Below are 20,703 nucleotides of genomic sequence, written 5' to 3' on the forward strand. Positions count from 1 at the left end.
AACTAACCTGCCAGAGCAGGCACACCCCAGCAGGGCTTCGGAGAAAAGGGACGTCACAGTCTAACTGCCCAGTGCCGAGAGCTGCCTGGCCCCTCTCCAGAGCCCCAGCATAGGAGGGACCCAAGGGAGCTGCCTCAGATCCCAGTGGGGCTAGGGAGGGTGCCGGGGCCCTGGTGGCACTAACTGGCCTCAGGTGAGCCCCTGCCCACCCATCTGCTGGCCATTGGGCTGGGGGCTCCATTTAAGGCCAGGCCTGGGCAGTGAGTGCTCTCCCAGGGTGTGCTGCAGGTCCAGGCTGCTCTCCTGGATGGACCTGGGACCAGCGTTACAGGCAGCTTTGTCATCAGCTTGCAAGTGGCACCTGTCACTGCCAGCACGCTGGCCCTGCCCAGGGGGTCTGCACTCTGGTGAGCGAGGGTACTGCCTGCGCTGGGGCCACCCTGCTCTTGCTGTCCCTCCTTGATGGGAATCCAAACCACCCCAACACAGGCACTCCAGCTCCTCAGCCCGATCCTCTTCCTCCCTCTGGATCAAGCCTGGCATGATGCAGTGTGGAATCACACGGTATGTGGGCAGATAGGCACAGGAGCAGGAGCTGCTCACTCAGGCTGTCTGCAGCAGGGCTGTCTGTAAGGCTGGAGGCAGCTCCAGGGGGTGAGCTTCAAGCTGTTAACCAGCTCTCTGCTATTTCTGGACCAGCCCATCCTTCCATTGTGTGGGATGGGGGACTCTGTCCCCTGAGGGTGTCATGCTCTCATTCCCCAGCTTCCTTGCAGCACATCCAAGGAGGTGCACTCTAACAGCTGGATGGGACTGGCCTCCTCCAGGCTGCAAATGAGCTGAGCAACACATGCATGGAGCAGAACCCTGCTCCTGGAGGGGATGAGAAGTGCTTGCGGTGGCACAGTGTATGGCTTGGTTGGCCATTGTGTTCCGATCTGCTTCAGCTTCTCAAGGACAGGACCAGACCCGTCTGCCATGGTGGAAGAAGCAGACGCTGGATACTTGCCAGCACAATCATGGCAAGCTCTAGAGCCCTGCTCCACGACTGGAAATGCTATAGAATCATACTATGGTTTGGGTTGGAAGGGACCTTTAAAGGTCACCTAGTCCAACTCCCCCTGCAGTGAGCAGGGACATCTTCAACTGGATCAGGTTGCTCAAAGCCCTGTCCAGTCTGAGCCTGAATGTTTCCAGGGATGGGACACCTACCACCTTGCTGGGCAACATGGGCCAGTGTTTCACCACCCTCATTGTAAAAAATTTCCTTCCTATATCTAGTCTGAATCTCCCCTCTTTTAGTTCAAAACCATTGCCCCTGGTCCTATCAACTGCTTCTGCATTTTTCCTCTGCTGGGAGTAACCAGCACAACTTATTCCCCTTCCAGCAGCGCATGGCCCTCCCCAAGGGAGGAGGGAAGCAGCAGAGAGAGTTGGTGGACAATGTCATGCCCAGGGTGGTCTGCAGCACGCATCGGGGGATGCACTGCAGCAGCAGGACCCTGCACACGGGGCGGTTATTGCAGAAGGTGCGTGTCTTCTTGGCTGCCCGTTGCTGTAGGGAAGTTTTTTCCCATGGTGTTAGTTCCCTGGGCCAGCACTATTTTACCCGTGGTGAGGGGTGCTGCTGTGGGTCAGCATGGTGACATCTTGTCCCATTCAACCCTTCCCCACACACCCCCCAGCGGCAGTTTGACCAAACCAATACCCTCTTCTAAAGATGCTGGCAAAAAAATTCCATTTAGAATTTGGACAAGGGCTCATGTCGGTGCTCGTCTCTGCTATTCCAGTCATTACGTGACTTACTCTGGTGTCATTCATCTTCCTCTGAATCTGTGTGCTACTGGATGGAAGCCTGTGAAACTGCAGTTTCACAAAGGTTATACTTGTTGACATTTGAAAGCATAATGCCACCCCTCCAGCCCCTGCCCCCTCAGCACAAGGAATAAAGAATGTTTTTTCTTGTATGTGTATGGATAAATACAGAATAACCTACATAAAAATGGGGGCATGATTTGAGCAACAACCTCCTCTGAACATTGAACTCTTGCTCTTCTTGTCTTAAAACACTGAATGAGTAAAACTGCTCGTGATACTTGTCTGGAATCTTCCTATATCTAACTTAGAGGTACCTACACATTTTTCTTACTCTTTCATTTCAAACAAAGAGAAGACCTACGTATTTTTTTGGAACAACATAAAAACCAGCCAACTGCCATGTTAACTCCTAAGGATTTTACCAGTAGAACTGTAGCCCACTCGCGCCTGTTGATGATTTGCCCGAGTGCCAAGTCCAGCCGTACTGGTACGAGTGTGCAATGTCCCTGGTGTCCTGCAGTGGCTGCACTTGTGATATCAGGCGAGAAATCCTCAGAGGCTGGGTTTTGAGTTTACTTGCAGCTGAGTGGTAGAAACCCAGTTTGTGGAGCATCAGGTTTTGCCTCTGTGTTTGAGCAAAACAGGGAGGTTAATGCCACCATTGGAGTGGGTGTGCCTGGGCTGTGGAGATGTGATATTTTTCTATGCCAAACTGTGTAAAAGAATTTCAGAGAGGGTCCAGATGGATCTGCCAGGTCAAGAAGATGTGGCCAGCTCTGGTCTCAGTCTCTGCACTACCCCAGCAACGCATTTTGCCCTCCCAGGTCCACGCTGCAAGTGAGCAGGTACCTCACCCTGTGCCAGCCCTTAGGCTGGCTTTTTGGGGCACATTCACATGCTCCAGCCAGAGCTGCAAAGAGCAGCTGTGCAGAAGGAGCAGTCATGAGCTACTGCCTTCATGGACCCCCTTGGTGCCATGCTGTGGAGGGAAGAAGGCCCATGGTGTATATTCTCTGCAGAGCATTTGCTGCTGCGGGCTCGCTCTGCTCCCTGCAGCCCATGCCCCCCCCCCCCCCCCCCCCCCCCCCCCCTTTGCTGTGGGGTCTCCGAGGGGAGCTGAGCAGGAACCACACGTTAGCAAAAGGCTGCATCACTTCTGCTCTTTGGAATAAAATCTGGAGAGAGCCACGACTGAGGTAGAGCAGCACTTGTTTTATTCAACCCACAGAAGGAAAGTCCCACTCCCACCTTGCAGCAGGACAGATTGCCTCTATCTTTCCTTGGCCGTGCCGGAGCGGAGAGGGGCAGCGCTCAGCCCCATCCTGCCTCCAGCCACGCTTCTTCCCTCCTTGGAGCATGTTACTGCTGCGGAGGGAAACACGTTCTCTGGCTTCTCTCTCTCCTTCCCCTTTACAAATGCCTCCCTCATCCCACCTTCCTGTTTTCTTCTTTTTAGAAAGCACAGCTCCAGCTCTTTACATCAATATGTTCCACTTATAAGGTCCCGAATCTCTGCTGTATCTACCAATATGAATAAATACTGCAAATCAAAGACTATCTACTTACTTTACATTGGGAAAGGAGGAAAAAGCCACTCTCACTCCAGAGACTCCCAGATGTCCACAGCAGCCTCCTGCACTGCCCTTTGTGGCTGATGGAGCTGAGAGATGGTCCTCCCTTGGGCAGGGGTCCAAGCAGAAGTGCACTGCCTATGCCTCCCATCCTCCAAACAGTAGGCTTCACTTCCCCTGTGGGGCCCCCAAACCGGCCAATATGAAGCCCAGGGCTGCTGTTACCTGTTCCTAAAAACATCCCTGTGCCGAGCACAGCCTGGTACCAGTGCCACCAGCAGCAGTGTCCTTCCTTACCCGTACAGGCCATCCTTTTAAGCCCCTTGTTCTGCTTTTTCTTCCCGGGCTTCCTTGCACGCACACTTCCATTCACACCAGCCTTAGTACTGGTTACAGCTTGCCCTGTTCCTCCTCCTGTGAACAACATCATCATGCCCCAACACAGGTCTTATCTTGTGACCTGTTCCAATACTCTTACTGGGACCTTCCAAACAATAAAAATAAGTTGTAATCTCTGGTCATATCCATCACCACAGGATGGCATGCAAGGCAACATGCTGAACACAGCAACAGCACTAGCACAGTTGGGAATTATCTTTGAAATACAAACTAAAATAATTATACGATATAAAGGTAGTTGCAATACAGCTGTGGCTTTAGGTGACCATCTTCTAAAAAATAATCAAGATGTTAAAACCACTGTGTCAATGATAAATAGTCAGGGTTTCTACATCACCACCTGTGCTGCTCTTTTCCTATGAGAATATGACATCTTCTGGCTTGGTGCTTCTTTTTAATGCTTTTAGCTTCTCACTCTATTTATCTGTTCCAGTTTAACCACCTCATTTCAGTCACCTCATCCCAACCTCAGTGGAGGGCTCCTCCACATTCCCTAATCCTGGATATCCCCTGGCTGATGCACAACATGGGCAGACATCATGCCTATGTATATGTTTACATACACACATACCTTCATGGGAATACACAGAGGCACTCACTGGGTTATCTTGGGAAGCAGAATTAATAGGAATTAAGCTAACATCAAATGCAGGGATTACTTCGATTTTCCATGGGCTGGTACTGGGATGCTCTCTTCAGTCCAGGTGAATGGCATTTTCAAGCCACACACAGCACATCCCCTTGAAATCCCGCACTTCTGTGAGTAACGCGGTACTGTTCCAGCATCCAAAGGCACAAGAAAAAATCCTGATCTCCCATAATCATTTACTATGGTCCTCAAAATAACAGAAGCCAATAAATCAAGTATTTCTATGATTAATATAACTAATGGGAGGTAGATCTACGTCCATGGAGAGAAAAAGGATTTCTCTTGGTTGGAAATGGATGCATCCTACAATTAGATTTTTTAAATTAATTTTTTCCCCCTCTTTTCACTGCAGCCTGTTCCTGCTCCTCTCTTGTTCGTGACTTGAGCCCTACAAGGAGAAGTGCTGTGTTGCCTCTCCTTTCACATATGCACATCACGCTGACTACAAGCAAGCAAGTGCGGAGCTAAGCCAAGGAACATACATTATTTAGTGAGGTCCATCTGTCCACAGGAAGCTGCTCTTATCTGTTTTATCATCTGTTTTATTATCTTCTAATTAATTACGTATCATCAGCTGTTAACAGGTTTTCAGTAAGATGGATGTACCCACTCTGTAATGAATAAAATCAGCTCAAGAGTTCCTGCAGTTGGTAGATGAGAGGCTCCCTCCTATTTTGTTTGGGAGTGACACCCTGTGGGTGCCCATTTTCAGCACACCCAGGTGCCCGGTACACCCGGGTGCAGGACAGCCTGTGCGGCAGCTACTGCTCCGCTCCCAAATTCCCCACTTCCCTCCAGTGCTGCCGAAAATGATGTCCCATCAGGATCCTGCTTCTTTCCGCTTTGTGCGTGAATGACGTCTGGACTCAAGAGCACCAGCTTGCTCCTGCAGATCTCGTGCCACCTCACTGCTCCCTTTTCTGCTCATCTGCTTACTGCTCATCCCCAGGAGCCCATCGCCTTCCCCATCCCTCCCCTGTGTGCCTGGGACTCCCACACAGACCGAAGCCCCGGCTTGTTTGGAGATCACGAGGAAGAGTCCGAATGGCTGCTGAGCTTTAAGATTTTGCATTAGTTGCTCAGGATCTGATTTGCAGTAATTCTTCACAATTTCCACTCTTAACAGAGCGACTGGGGTCCTGTGGCTGAGGGTCACCACCCACATGGCCATCAAAAGCACCATTACGGCCACTACCCAGACCCTCCCAACTACAGACCCAGACAAGCTGCTCCTGGCTGCTGGTTGCACCAGCGTCTTTGCTGTAACACCCCAGCAGGGAGTGACCCCTGAACACCTGAGCGCGCGCTACAGCCGATTTCTTGGGCAGCTCCTCTCCCCTGCTTTGCACAGGAGACCCCAGACGCGACATGGAGGGGCTCTCTGGCAGGAGGGGGCTGGTACAGACCCTTTCTAAACAATGGGACTTACCTTGGGCGCACGTTTCCCCCCGTCACAGCCATGTACTCACCAGCACTGCAACGGTTGTCCCCTCCTCCCCCCTGCTCGGTGCAGCACCAAGGACCAGGGTGCCAGTGAGCCAGTTCCCCCCACTTCTCTAGGGCTGCTTGTGTTGGAGACAAGGAAACACAGCTTGGACACTTCTTCTGGTGCCTTTAGAAGTTGTCAGCAGTTGCAGGTGGCCCTTCACCTCCAAGTCCTGCTGTCTGCAGCTTCCACGGCTCCTGTTTTCCCTCCTTGGGGATACTTGGAGGTGATGTCGAGACCTGCTCTCTGCCTGGGCGAGTAGGAAAGCAGCGGTGGGTGCCAGCCGCCCAGCTCAGCCCATCGGGCACCAGATCCTCTCCCACTGGCCACCACCATCATCTTCCTTATTCGTACAGGCCACGCTCAGCTTTGTCACCCATGGTCCCTGCTGCGCTCACACACACACCTTCACTGAGATTCAGCCCAACCGCCTGTTACACACCCCCGCAGGAGCTGCCTCCACAGCTCCCCAGGCTGCACGAGCAGCACTTGCTCAAAATGGCTTTTCCTCTGACGCACACAGCTCCTGCCAGCCCGGACCAGGATGGCTATGTCCCCATGAGGGTCCCCAACACCACTGCCACCAGATCCCATGCTCCTGGGGGAGGAAGGGGAGGGCTCTGCCCTGCTTAGGAAGCTCAGATAACACCCAGCATTGGTTAGACCCCTTTAGCCATCAAGCTTTTGCTACTAATTGAACCGAGTTGTCCTTGCTGATAGCCAGGATGAACCCCCCCCCCCACATCACTCCTGCTCCCGAATTCCTTCCAGGCCCTGGGGCTGTCCCTGGCTCCCAGCTCACATCCTGATCAATGAGTACACCGCACCAGGAGCATCTGTTCCTGAGATGGCAGGGATCATACTGCAGGACAGCGGCACTGCTGGCAGGGCCACCGAGTGACCAAACCTGTCCCAGCCCCACTGACATGCCTGCAACGCCCAGGGACCTCATGAGCAGAGAACGAAACACAGTGGGAATCTTCCAAAGCATCACCTGCTTTTAAAACATAGCATTTTAGGCAAGAGCCAAGCACTGACAAATTTTTAGTTTTATTAAAAAAATTCTAGCAGCAAAACCTGTAACAATTCAAAAAAAAAACCCCAAAACAACCAAACCCCCAAAAGAACAGGACACAGAGAGAAACAGACATAGACGGAGACAGACAGGCTTGGGGTTTTCTCCACCATTCACTCAAGTTCCTTATAGCGGGCAAACATGACTCTCCTGACGGCGTCGCGGTAGGTCTCGTTGGACTGCCTCTTGGTGGGCTTCCCTTGGGCCCCCAGGCCAGGGCCCTTCTTCCGATTTTCTGCCTGAAAATGGATACAGCTTATGTTAGTGATTTCTCCTCTTCACTGGCTGCCCATAAAGAAAAAGCTTCCCCACGGCTGCTTCAGGATAGCCTACTGCTCCCATGTGGATCCAGGACAGCAGGAACAGCAAGTGTGCCGTGTTCCTCCAAAAGCTGTTTGAGAGAAACTACTGGCCCTTTGTGGGCCACAAAACCACCGCCAGCAAACGCCCGGCGAGAATCAACCCACGGGGCTTGGCTGCAGAGAACAACGTGAGCATACGGCAGGGTGGGAGTGGGCAGCCAAAACAGGCAGCGCTGGCAGACGAGAGGCAGCCGTGTGCGAGCGAGGATCGCAACGGAGCAAAGGGAACTACCAGCAGAGCTGGGCTCTCGGGGAGCTGTTTGCAGTTAGCCTGCATTTGCACAAGCTCAGCTGTTTTCTCCTCTAATAAGAGTTCCCATGGGCTCTGGTAGCTCACTTTGAATTTCAACCAGTTTTTAACGACTGGCTTTTGCAGGCAGCATCTGAATTATTCAGTAATACCTGCCTAGAGTTAGCCCAGGAGAGCAGGCCTGAGGCTGAAAGTCTCTCTCACTTTTAAGTCTGACTTGTGTGAATACCAGAGATGTCATAAATTTGGCCGACAGATCAAAGTCCTGTGGGGCTGAAGTGGGCACATGGCTTCGCCCACCATGACTTGGAAGTGAAAAGAAAGCACACCTCTAAGGGTCTTTTGGGAGGCCTTTATAGGAATTGTACGAGGGCTGCGCTGTGCAATCAGCTCCCCCATCCAACCCAGGGAGCCCTGATCAGAGGTCAGACCTCCCAGAGCGCGTCGCTGGAGCTGGCTCTGACAAATCTCATTTTATGGCCAGAGGAAACTCTCCCTGAGCAATGTGCAACAGCTGGGGCCCGTTCCTGCTGCCTGTGCTGAGGAGGGAATCTTGCCTTGTGTGTGTGGGCTCAAGCAAACACACGTCACCAAGCCTCAAGTACTTGCCTTTTTAATGATACACTCGACCACAAGCTGCCGGCAGGAGGCAGCCAGGTGACAAACCTGCCACTGCAAGCGACAGCATCCCCGAGGGCATGGTGCTGCTCATGTGCCCCTGGGCAAGGCAGAGCGGTGCCTGCCCCAGGCCGCTTGTCAGATAAACCCTCTGCAGCGAGAGCCCAGCCTGCCCCAGGAGGGAGGATCTACCCAGCCCTGCCCACCCCGGGGCCCTTTGTCGATGGGGACTCTGCTCCTCATCAGAGGATGTACTTTGGTATTACCTTCCTAAGGCCAGAGTCCAGCACCACAGTGAGAGCCGCACAAGCGCTAAGCAGAGCAGACAAACAGTATCACGTGCCTTTGGCTTTGCTCGCATCTCCCCAGAGGAGCTTCACCTTCTCCCCCAGCTCATGTGGCTACAGAGCACTGAGCTGCTGACCAGCTCAAACCCCAGCCTGGGTACCTGGCTTCAAGCAGCCATTAATCAGATGTTCACACCCTCCCTGCTCACTGTTACTCTATTTTCAACACCTCCAGATCCATATCAATTCTAACCTCTTTCTACTACCAACATACTTGCAGCCCCTCCCAGCCTGCACAGTTAATCAGTGCACACACATTATTCCATCGAGTGGTAGTGGAGTCTTGCACCCTGACTCTTGTTCCATCTGGGATCTCCCTCCAGCTGTCTTGGCAGAATTACCAGCTGCAGGACAGGGATGTGTTTGGAAAGGAAGACTCACCTCCATTGGTGATGTTGTGCCCTGCTGGTTGTGGCCAAAGCCTTTCTTCCACCCCGTGGACTGAAACATTCGGTTCCCTTTGTTGTTACTATCGATCCTTGGGTCATAGTCACTGCAAAAGACGCAGAATCAATTGTCCAGTCTTACAATGTTTTGAACACATGCCAGGGATTTTTAGCTCTGCTAACAGCACCGTTATCAACACTCCAGCCTCTTCTGAGGGATACCCAAGTTGCTTGCAAGAAGCACAGCATCCAAGGAAACCAGCATGGTGGATTCTGTGTGCAGGGCTCAGACACCTTTGACTGCACAACTTCTTGTCCCACCTCAGAGGAAAATACACCAGGGCACAGGAAATGAGCTCAGGCTCCAAAATATTTACAGTACAAGCAAGCCAGGGGCATTCTGTGCTTGCATTTCTTAATCCAAGTTTTAGCAATAGCAAGAAAGTGAAGTCTAATCCCTGCTGCTCTGTTAGATCTTTCTTTTCTCCCAGTGCTGTGGTCACTGAGCTCAACAGGTGTAGTGTTGATTTGGACACCCCTTCTCCCACCTGGTCATTACTCATCCAAGACCATTAAACAAAACCCATCGTTTTGAAAAATCACTCGGCACAAAAATAGCTTCCTTCAGGCAAGTTCTGTTTTCTGGCTGCTGCTGACACTGCACACAAACTGCTTTGGTTTATCCACAGCTATTCCAGGACAAGAGGGAAGAGAAGATGTGGATTTTTAAACTGCAAGACACAGAGGAAAGGTCTCCTTCTGAGGTGCTGTACCAGAAGGAAACAGGCACATAACCAGTTTTGTCTTCAACACACGCCTAGCAGTTCCTCAGCCCACTGGAACATGCGAGCTCACAGCAGGTAGACCTTTCAAGAGCTCTGCACAGCATGCACTTTCTTCCTCCACCTACTCTGAATGTGGTGGAAACAGCTCCTAGCGTTCCTCTGAGTCAGTGGAACAGATGAAACACAGCTTTGCTCTTTCTTTCAATGGCTAAATGCCAAGACAGGACAGCAAGTGCCTTAACGATGAGGTGGATGGGAATAGGCTGCATTCTGCTCCCTGCACCTGGCCAGGCACACTCAGTCCCCTCACCTCACTCCTCCAGCACCAGGCAGCTTGTCTCTGCTTTCCCCTAAACCCTCATTTCCACCCCTGGCTTTCTGCCCTCTCTGAGATGTCCTGCAGCACAACAGGCTCAATACTTCAGGGAACTCTACCCACAAGAATTACAGTCTGTCTGGCTGTTACTCTTGCAGACCTACCCCCCCCAGCCGATTCCTGGCCTCGGCAGGCCAGCAGCACACACACCATCCCAGCATCAGCAGCCCCGGAGAGATCTAACTGAGAGCAGCCATTACCTCTCTGAGTCCCGGTCGTATCTGAGCCGTTTCCTCTCTGGTGAATCCATCTGCTGGAATCTCTCTCTCCGGTCATTTCCTTTGTCTTTATGTCTCCCCTTCATAACACAAAGAACAAAGTAAGTGCAAGAGCTACGAAGGGTTCAGCACTCCAAAGACGACTGCTCTGCAACCAGGTCTCATCCTCAGCTGGCTGGAAATCTGTCTTGGGGACCCACAAACACTGAATGCTTCTGGGACCCACAATCCACTTGTTCTGTCCTGATGGCGTCTGTTGGGCTGACCCAGACCTGTGGTTGCCGCCTTCCAGCTATGGCACCAGGAGCAGCCCTGCTACCTTCTGAACAATGGAGAGTTACAGCTCTCCCATTCCAGGCCAGGCAGCAGCAGCTCACACACTGCCTCAGTTTTAGATTAAAATTTCCGTCCCACTTATCCTAGAGCCCAACACTGGCTCACAGGACAACAGAACCACATTCAGGCCCCTCTGGGAGGAGGAAGACCTGCTCTTAGAAGTCACAGCACTATCTACCGGTCCAAATGCGGTGTGCCTGCAGTTCAGTCTGACTCTTTGGGAGGCATTTGATGCTCAGGCTGCAGACACAGGTGCGTAAATGGAGAATCTGCCTGGGACCAATATACTTCTAGTGCAAACCCACCAACAGAAGCTTGCCCACCACTGCAGACCCACCTCACGCTCTCTTTTCTCTAAATACGCCAGCTCCTGTTCAGATCGTTTGATCTTCATATGTATCTCCAGGTTTTGCTGGAAGGAGGAAAACAGAAGCCAGTGTCAGCAGAGGATACAAGCTGTCAGTCATTTGCTCCATCTGTATGCAGTACAGGTAAAGCAGCATGCTCTCGCACCTCCGCTATACCAGGTGCAGCAGCTTCTCCTGCAGACCAGACTACCTGCTCCCCTACAGAGGCCAGCAGCCCTTCCTCCCCACAGTAAGGAAGGCAACCAGTCCTACTTTAACACACATGCAATTTGGCCCTCCTAGAAGCAAGAGCTCAAAGGCAGCACAGAACATGGGGAGGCATGTGCTAAGTTCTTACTGCTGTCACACTCATGTGTGCCAGCACCCCACTCTCCCCAAGCTTTAGCTATCTCGCTGCAGCTTAAAAAGTCACACCTTGATGTTATAGCACTCCCGTGGCAGGAACAAGCAGCTCACACAATGCTTTGAACAGAGCTTTGATGGGAACTTTGCCCGCTACTGTGTCAAATCCAGCACAGCTCTTCCCACCCAACCGTTGCATTTTCCTCTGCACATCACAAAGCTGTTGAGCCAAAGGCAGCTTGCAGCGCACACAGCCTCCTGGCCACCAGCTCCCTCATACCTTGTGCAGGTTGGAAAGCTGCTGGTGCTTGATGAGAACTTCCTTGTTGGGAAACTGCCTCCTGCACAGCAAGCAGGCCAGCTTGTTCCAGTCGGTCAGCTTGTCATCGCTGGCCTTGGCCTTCCTCAGCTGCTCCTCGCGTTGTGCTGGTGGGTGGGGAGGTGGCAGCCACTGAGCCTGTGACTGCTCCTCTTCTTCCTCCTCCTCTTCATTGTCGCTGTCTCCTCCATACTCTCCCAGAAGTCCTATCAGGGGGTTCACCACCTTGGGCTGAGGGATGCGGCAGAAAAGTGTGACAATTTGTAGCATCAAGCCTGCCTGCCGTGAGTGGCTCTGCTTCCCCAACCAATCTCCCCATGACTTCTGTCTCCATTCTAGCCCAAGAGCCAGAGAGCAGCATCCCAGCAGCACAGGCAGGGAAGAGAAAGAAACCAGCTGGCCAGCATTTACACGCCAGAGGTAGAAGCCCTTCTGTCCTCTGGACAGGCTGTACATTGGTGCTGGGCTTTCCCAACCTGTCACACACCTAAGCAGAAGCAGCTGACCAAAGCAGCAGCTATTTGGCAGAGAGTTGCTGTCAGTCACTTCCTCTAGCCATGGAGATCAGTAAGGTCTGGCCTTCCTCAGTCCAGGAAGAGTCTTCTACCTGAGGACTGCTTGAGTGAGGAGACCCTGCTTAAATGCTGGTATTAAATTTCCCCAGGCTAGAAGCCCACAAACAGGCTCAGAGTAACTACCTTTGCCATTCCATCTCCAATGTTCCCTCCCCTGGCATGGGAAACTGGCACCTGTCACTCAGGGTCACAGCCAGGCTTTGGTGAGCCTCTTGAGTCCTGTACCCAGGCTCAAACAAGGCAAAAACCCCAGTCCTATGGAGCCACTTACCAGGGCTGCACTCTCATCCTTTTTCACAGAGGGAGGTAATGGCTTTTTAAAGACATCTTCTGCAGAAAACTTCTCCTCTCCAGTCTCATTCTGAAACAGTCAACATCACGTGTTAAGAGCGCCATAGCACAGACTCAGCGTGTGCAACAGCTAAGCACCCATCTAAACAGGCTTCCAAGGACACCAAGCAGTTGGCAGAAATGAGGTGGTACTTTTGGTGGAAGACATTCCCATTCTGGGGAATCCATAGTTCTCCTGGAGCTATGCCCTTGGTTTCAGGGACAGCTGCAGCAGTTGACCATGCTGCCCCAGCCTGCCCACTCTCACTCTCTGCTGGACTGTGATGCGAACAGTGGCCCCAGCTGTGCCTCAAACCAGCGAGGGAGCTGGGGCAGGGCCAGGTCACATTTGGACATCTCCGTGTGTGCACAAAGGATGTGGAGACCAGATGCAAAGCCACCCCCACAGCCAGCCAGCATAGGAGCAGAGAAACTCGCCACTCCAGGAAGAGTTACAGTCCTGCTTGCCTGTGAGAGATGAGACAAAGCACAAGTACTACAGCTAGGGAGGAGAAAGGACAACAGCAGTTTTCTCTGCCGTGTCTGTAGCACAACACATGGCCAGGCTCAACCAGCATAGTGGTGTTGTCAGGATCTTCCTTATATTGGACAGAGAACACCAGAGACTGCAGTCACCCACACTGCAACAGGATGGGCCTGTGACGCTCACTTGTACGCCCAGCAGCACAAAGACTAGGCTGCAGCGATGCTTCATATCTACATGCTTGACACAGGACTGAAGCCCTGGACACGCTCTGATTTGGCCGTTCATTAGCTACTTGACTGAGGAAGACAAGTGCTACGCAACATCGTACCAGGCCTGCACTCTCGTCCTTTTTCATAGAGGGAGGCAATGGCTTTTTGAAGACATCTTCTGCAAAGAACCTCTCCTCTCCAGGCTCATTCTGAAAAACCCAAGATTAGACATTAGGCCATCAGCATCACAGGGGTCAGAGAGTGCACACAGCAGCCAGGAAGCCACTTCTGAGCATCCATGGAAAACAGGTAGCTGGGAAAAATTACAGGATTTCCACTGGAGATGCTCTCACCCTCCATTCAGAGAAGACCATGTTTCTCCTAGGTCAGTGCCCTTGAAAGCAGGCATGCTCCATACCAGATGAGACTCCATGGCTGGCTTGCTACCAGCCTCGGGGACAATTACACCCCTCAGGTTCCAGCTGCCCAGGACTGGCCATGCCACAGAGCATAGCCAGACCAACAGGCAAGGAGGAAAGCAAAGTTTCTGCACTTGTGTCTAAATCACTTCTACCAACTCTCCTGGCATTCCTCGGGCCCAGTCGGTACCACAGCACCAGGCTGTGCCCAAACACCCATGCTCAAACATCACTATTGGCAGCTACTCCCAACCAGCTGCTCCTCACACTGGGGATACAGTGTTTGCTCACTGGGAGCAGCACTGAAGGGCACTGCCCCAGGACTGGGGCTGTACAGGATGTATCTGCATTTGATCTCAGTTCACCTTTGCAGTCCATCTGCACCACCTGCCTCATCTTCCTGCCTGTCTGTGATATTTGGAGGGGGCAGGAACTGCAGTTACAGGAGAGATCTCCAGTTCTTATCTAACTTGGTATGTTTAAACATCTCTGCTACTTTTTTGTTGGCTCTGTCACAATAGCTGGGTGCTTTCAGCAGTGTGAGTGAAATGCATGCCTCAGTTACCTAGATGTTTCTGAATCCTTTACCATAAGGAAGGGATGAGAAGCCCTGACAATGTCACAAGAGAAAAATCTCAGGAACTTAGTCCCACCTGGCTGAACAACCCCATGTTCCTGGCATGCTGCTGACCCCATGTATTTCATTGTTTTCTCTTGCTGTCCCTCCCTTTTTGACGTCTCTATAAATTGCTACTTTCTAACCTCTCTTACCTCAGCATCCTGGCCTCAGATCTCTGATCATTCCGATGCCTGGAGGGATTTACCTTAGCAGAAGTACTTTTCCCTTTCTCCTTTTTGTCCCTGTTGTCCCTGTTGTGTGGGTCCTTCCTTTCATTTGTCCGTTCCTGGCTCCCATGCCGCCGCCTTCTGCTTTCTGTAGGTGACGAGCAGGCTTCTCGGTCTATCGTGACTTCCCTCTGAAAGAGGCATTTGGAACAGACTCAGCCAAACCCCTGCAAATCTTCTTATTTGGCTTATTGTCCTTACTGGGCCGGGGAAGCCAGCACAGTAAGAAGGGACTGCAGAGCCTCACACAGCTGAGGGCAACGGCTTCAGAACTCTGATGGGGCAGAAGACAGTCTACTACAGCCAGGCCATCAGAGCACTACCCTGCTCACTCAGAACACGGACACTTCCAGTATCACAAAAACAAGGTGATAGTCCCAGAGAACCTCTGCTGATGGCTCTTTTTTGGCATCCTTGTAACTATTGTGGGCTGGAGTCAGGGAGCAGAGAGACCACATCTTTTAATACAGCCACATATCACATGACTTCAGTAAAATCTAGCAAAGATGCTCTGCCCATAAGTTTACTCGATGAAGAGACCAAAAACCCTCCACAGGCAGGGCTTCAGAAGCCAAAGAACAGTAGCTGGTTCAACACACAACTAATGGGTTCCTAGTCTCTCATTAAGCTGATATTTTGGAACATGTATCCCTTTTATACAGGTCGGAGGCAGAGGACTGAGTAAGAGAAACAAGGCCACCTCTGTACTGTCCTATGTTAGTCCATCTTCAGGATCCAGCTAAAAAAATCTCCCCCAGAGAAGGGCAGTTTGCAAGAATGTGCTGTGTGTAAAGTTTTCTTCCCATACACTCACCTGAGTCCTGGGGTCATAATATGTCCCAGCTATGGGATCATAGTAATTCCCAGTTTCAGGATCATAAATGTATGTGGACACATCTGATGGAGCTGAACAGAGAGACAAGAGTTAACACCACAAACTTCCAAAGGCAGAGCTTGCCTTTTACAAAGACAAAAGCATCAGTAAACAGTGAAAGGATCAAGAGTGGGAAAGTAGCATTTTTCTTTCCTGGCAAGAGAGGTATGAGTATCCTCACATCACTTGACCTACATCTTTTTTTCTTTAAGGAGTAAGAAGGGAGATAGGTTTTCACAATTCTTCTGTTTTAGGACTCTGCCAAAACTTCCACATCAAAACACACTTACAGGGGCTGTGCTGACATCACTAGACCACAACACTTGATGGCACAAAGACACGAAATTCAGTAATTTCCCTAAGGAAGGGCTAATGAGTACCAGGCTCTGTGTCCACCCACCCCTGTTAACAAGGAGGATCTGTGCTCTTTCAAACAGTCTCCTGTTTAAAGTGATGACACTCCCCACATCCCTTCTGCCCACGGGTGCATGAAAGCTCCCGACCACAAACCATTTTTATAGGAACATCCAAAGGCCTTCCAGGGCAGGCCCATAATGCAGGAATGTTCCTCATTTCCAAAGACAGAGCTCAGCGACACTACATCTAGTAAAACAATCCAGAGTATTCTTCCAGCTACTGGCACTGCTGCATAAAGTGTATTTTCTCTGTCTCATCTAGTAATTGTCAGGCTGATTTTATCCCATCAGTTTACCACAACAAGGGAAAGCACACAGCAAGTTTCCTTTATCTGCCTGTAGTTTTGCACAGTAAGAGCAGTGAGAAACACATCATCAGATAGGAAAATATGACTAAACAAAGTTGGCAAAGAAACTCAGAAGTGGGTGTAGCAAACAAACCTACTCTTAGCCTTTAAAAATATTTTGGGGCTGATTTCTGCATGTCAGTGCCCTTTTAAGGAAGAAACCTCTCCACGGTAGGAGCTTAACTTACACTGTGCTCTGGTGCGTCTCTGTGATTCGCCGCCCCTCCTGTCTCTCATGCCCCTTCTGCCCTGGAAAAGCAAACACCACAAACAGATCAGAGACTCTCTGACAAACATCATATTGCTTCTTCTCCTCCCTCTCACGGGCCTGAAGCTCAGGAAAACAGCTCGCTTAGCTATGCTAAATAGAGCACAAGCACATACAACTTTTCGTCTACAGAGCAATGGACAGTGTTGCAAAGCACAAGACCTCTGTAGCCTCCGTGAATCTTTAAATGAGGTGCTTGTCGCAATCCATATCGAAGCCTCCAGCCCTTTCACTCCGGAAAGAGCCCTGTAGTCTAGTAACAAGCACTAGAGAAGAGACATTCACTCTGGGAACTGAGCTCAGTCATCAATTAAGTCACTCTGTAAAAGCATGGTACGGAATAATCCAGCCCAGAACTCCCCCAGGCAGCGCCACACTCTGACTTATGCTTCTGTGCGCGTTATAAACACAGTGCTAGGGGCAGAGCAGCACCGAAGAGCACATGTGAACATTGTCAACCCATCTTCAAACACGCTGAACTTCCAGCAGCCCAAAGGGAAAGAGCCTCACAAAGTCAGGCCTATAACCCCCAGCGCTCCCTCCCTTTCCCACAGCCTGCAGGGAAGCTGTGCAGACCTACCGGGCCATAGTAGGAATTGTCACCATGCTCCCCATAGTCATTCCTGTTGAGATAAAGGTTGCAGGTTGATGTCAATGTGGCTTCACATTACCCTCAGCATATTCAAAGTGAGTACATAAAGGCAGAAAGACGATCTTTGTTGAATTGTGTCCACCCCAGTAAAGAGACTTTGTAGATCACTGTCTCCACAAGAGCTATGACCATGCTCTCTGCTATGTCTGCAAAGATTAATCTCTCCAACTGCTTTTTAAAAAGCTGAACTCATTAATTCCCTCATAATGGGATTTGATGGCTGGACAACAAAAAAAAGAAGCAGCCACGCAATATGATGATTAATCCCATACTGCTCAGTCACTGAAGCTTCTTCTAGCTCTGATGCTTCACCTCTCCAACACCTTTTTTAGATTGTAGGAACATCTGTGCTAATTCACGTGCCAACCTTTAAGTACCCAGCCTGAAAACACAGCTCTAGTGTCACAGCACATCACACAGAGGACAACTCTACTGTTTCATCTACCTATACCTTCTCCTCCCTGTAGCAAGGTTCACTTCCACTGTACGTCCGTCAATGCAGATAGGGGGATCCAGATTCTGCAGTATCTTTAGTAATCTCAGTGCCTCCTGTAAAAGGAAAGGAGAATTTCACATCCATGAAAAGGAAACATAAGCCTGTTTCCCAAATCCAGTCTGCCTGACAGGAAGGCTTTGTGCTTACATGATGACCATAGCAGGATGGGAAACACAACACTTTTGTCTAAATATTAGTGAAAAGTATTTAGGATGCAACGAAAAGGATAAATACATTGTTAGGTTCTCTGCTTGTCCTATGACTGTTCTCAGCAGCTAGCTAGGGACTGTATGTTCTATGGCTGCTAGGCAATGCAGCACCGTGCCTGCTGTTGCCCCAAAGAGTTATTTGAGCACCCTCTGGACCATTGCCAAAGCACAGTTATGGAGTCTGGGAGTCACTCAGAACCAGAAAATGTGAACCTTCCAACATGGGACTGTCTGTTAATTAAGATTCTTGCCTTCTGCAGACAGAAACCATTGAATTCAAGTTCCCTGCAAACAAAGCATCTGTGCAAGAGGTGTTCAAGTTTAGGGGGGTCTACAAAGAAACTTACTGAAGCAAGAAACTCACTCAGCATCACAGCTTGTAACAAGAGATAATCGTTGGCTCCTAAAGCCAGAGAGCAACAGCTCTATCAGATATTCCCTGTAACTAGCCAGACAAGCAGAAGACAGGACTCACTCGAGGACAGCTGCCTCACAAGTACAGCTGTAGTTTCTCTACTTTTACGACTATAGATACCAACAGGGGGAGCATGTGAAAGCAGGAAACTACTTACAGCATGTGAATCCAGTTCAATGAAGCCATAGGTCTGCCCCATCCGTCCAGCCTTGTTCTTCATGATGCGCACACTGGATGTGGAGAGACGCACGTATGGGGCTAGGAGCCCCACAATCACTTCTGGTGGGGTGAATCGAGTAATACGCTTCAGCATAATTGCTGTGAAGCACAATGAGGGATGTGACCAGCAAATAAAAAATAGTAAAAAAAGATAATTCAGGTCTAAGCTTATTGTGACAGCACAGGTAAAACTAAATCCACTCAAAGCAACCCCATGGCTTCTTGCAGTTGAGTCTGGAAGCCGCTGCTTTTTTTTTCTTCACTTCGCAAGGTGCTCAGAGTATACCACCACCAACTGCTGACCCTTCCTTCCCAGAAAAGAGAGCAGAAAGCAGATACCTCCTCAGAGGAACTCATCCCAGAGTAACTTCTGGACAAAGAGACTTCTGCTGCTGTGCTAAGTTAATGGCACCATCCTGAAGCCAGCTTGCCCTGAATTAATTTTCCTAAAGGCAATTTGCCAGTGCCTTTGCGGCTGGACAGCCCACAATTACTTGATGCCATGGATTTGCACAACATAGATATTTTAGTGAAATGCTGCCCTTTCTGCAGATGGCCTCATGGAGTGCAAGCAAGAGGAACCCAAAACTGGGCCCTGTACCACTCACTTCTGCTTCCTCCACCATCCTGTGGTGTGGCTTCCTCTGCTTCTCTCTGAGAGGGCAGCTCCTGGTGCCGATCCACATCCCTTCTCTTCTCTTGTGAGGGCCGCCGCTCTCTACCTTCATCTCTCTTCCTTGGCTCCTGTTCCGGGGGCTGACACTCCTGCTGTGGAGCAGGAACTGAGGGCTGGAGAGGCTGCTTTGGAGATCCTGGTTGTCCTGATAACTCTTGCTCAGGTTTTTCAAGCTTTGTCTCTGCTATTAGAGAGGAGAAATGGACCAGTTCCACATAGAGTGTTTCAGCACGTATTCTTCTCTTATTTTCTGGCCACTGCAGCAGCACTCCTTATAAAGGCTAATGCCTTATAAATCTCTTATAAAGGCTATGCCTTTTGTATATGCCCTGTCAATGCTCTGCAGAAACAAGGTGTGTAAAGGACAAGCTAGATACTGCTCATCCTTTCATTGCCTTGTTTCGTGTTGGGCTCCTTTACTTGACCTCTGCTGTCAGAGACAAGAGGCTTTTTGGCCTTCTTTTAGGATTGGCTCTTCTCTGGGCAAACATGCATCAGGGATGGGTTTGGATATGTTCCTCCCAGGCCCAGGACAATACATGGCAGTGAAACCCTTACTACGCCTGATGTATTCTTGAACACTCATATAACTGAGTAAGATCAACGAGTAACTGTCACCTTATCTCTATGCTAGAGGAAAACTGGGTTCAGACCTCTAGGATCACTGAGTGAAATGCATCATAATACAATCACTGATTTTATTAGGTGCCTACTTACCGCAGATGAGTAAGATACTATGTGGAAACACCCTGCCCCTCAGCCCACCTATGCAATACAGAGAAGATAAAACCCCATCAAGTTTCTGTGCTTGAAGGCCTCTGAAGCATCTGGCTTTACTTCAAAAGATATCCCTACCTGAGCTTCTAAAGCTGTTGGAAAGGGAAGCCAAAGCTGCAGGGCTGCAAAGTCAGACATTAACAGCCCTGCACCTGCTCCCGAAGCCTCTTCCCACAGAGAAGAAATGAGTGCAAGACTTGGCACAGTGAAGCTTCTCTTTAATGTTCCCTAGAGCACCTCCCCGCTCTCCTTCTGCCTGGGCAGTGGGCAGCATGGCAGAACACATGACAATTTTGCATGCAAACATTGAGAAAGCTGCACACTGACTTGTCTGGCTGTCAGCACAGCTCATGTTGGACAGGCCGGTCCTAATTTGTCTGCAGCTTGCAGCACGCAGAGTTTTGGCTACACTCCATGAGCAGAACCTCATGTAAAATTTGCATAGGAAACCAGTCTGCACATACAGCTGCGAAAACTGCCCATGAAATCACACAGACATGAGCGCAACCCCAGGGATGGGGAAAGCAATTCTCTTACTGAATTCTTGCTCAGCTGATGCATCCTCCCCCTCAGAACCACCTCTGGACTCTGGGCCTGCTCTGCTCCCTGTAAAAGAGACATATAAAAGTCCTTTTCAAGACTATCAGTCACAGAGCACGCAAAAACTCACGCAAAACTGCAGTAACGACTGTATATGCCTAGAGAGTTGTTTTGTTTCACCCAGCAACTAAAGGACTGTCATAGAGAGGTTACCTTATTACACGTTTTCACAACCAACAAAAG

At 50.4% G+C, this 20,703-nt stretch overlaps 1 protein-coding gene across 2 annotated transcripts in view; it reads right to left on the reverse strand.

Annotated features, from left to right (window-relative positions):
• Positions 1 to 6,954: 6,954 nt before the first annotated feature.
• RBM6 (RNA binding motif protein 6) overlaps positions 6,955 to 20,703 on the reverse strand; it is a 58,832-nt gene continuing 45,083 nt past the window's right edge. Inside the window, exons 9-23 of one of the 2 annotated variants that reach the window (XM_055707484.1) lie at positions 20,458 to 20,526; positions 19,076 to 19,327; positions 18,406 to 18,566; positions 17,580 to 17,677; positions 17,057 to 17,099; positions 16,397 to 16,457; positions 15,386 to 15,477; positions 14,550 to 14,702; positions 13,426 to 13,515; positions 12,552 to 12,641; positions 11,667 to 11,936; positions 11,014 to 11,088; positions 10,323 to 10,420; positions 8,957 to 9,068; positions 6,955 to 7,237 (exon numbers count right to left, since the gene is read on the reverse strand). In XM_055707484.1, the coding sequence (XP_055563459.1) occupies positions 7,112 to 7,237; positions 8,957 to 9,068; positions 10,323 to 10,420; positions 11,014 to 11,088; positions 11,667 to 11,936; positions 12,552 to 12,641; positions 13,426 to 13,515; positions 14,550 to 14,702; positions 15,386 to 15,477; positions 16,397 to 16,457; positions 17,057 to 17,099; positions 17,580 to 17,677; positions 18,406 to 18,566; positions 19,076 to 19,327; positions 20,458 to 20,526 (1,790 nt within the window). In that variant the 3' untranslated portion in view covers positions 6,955 to 7,111. Of the gene's footprint in view, positions 7,238 to 8,956; positions 9,069 to 10,322; positions 10,421 to 11,013; positions 11,089 to 11,666; positions 11,937 to 12,551; positions 12,642 to 13,425; positions 13,516 to 14,549; positions 14,703 to 15,385; positions 15,478 to 16,396; positions 16,458 to 17,056; positions 17,100 to 17,573; positions 17,678 to 18,405; positions 18,567 to 19,075; positions 19,328 to 20,457; positions 20,527 to 20,703 lie in introns of both variants that reach the window. The other variant, XM_055707483.1, reaches the window with a different exon arrangement.

Source organism: Falco cherrug, chromosome 4, assembly GCF_023634085.1.
Source record: "Falco cherrug isolate bFalChe1 chromosome 4, bFalChe1.pri, whole genome shotgun sequence".
Lineage (NCBI taxonomy): Eukaryota > Metazoa > Chordata > Aves > Falconiformes > Falconidae > Falco > Falco cherrug.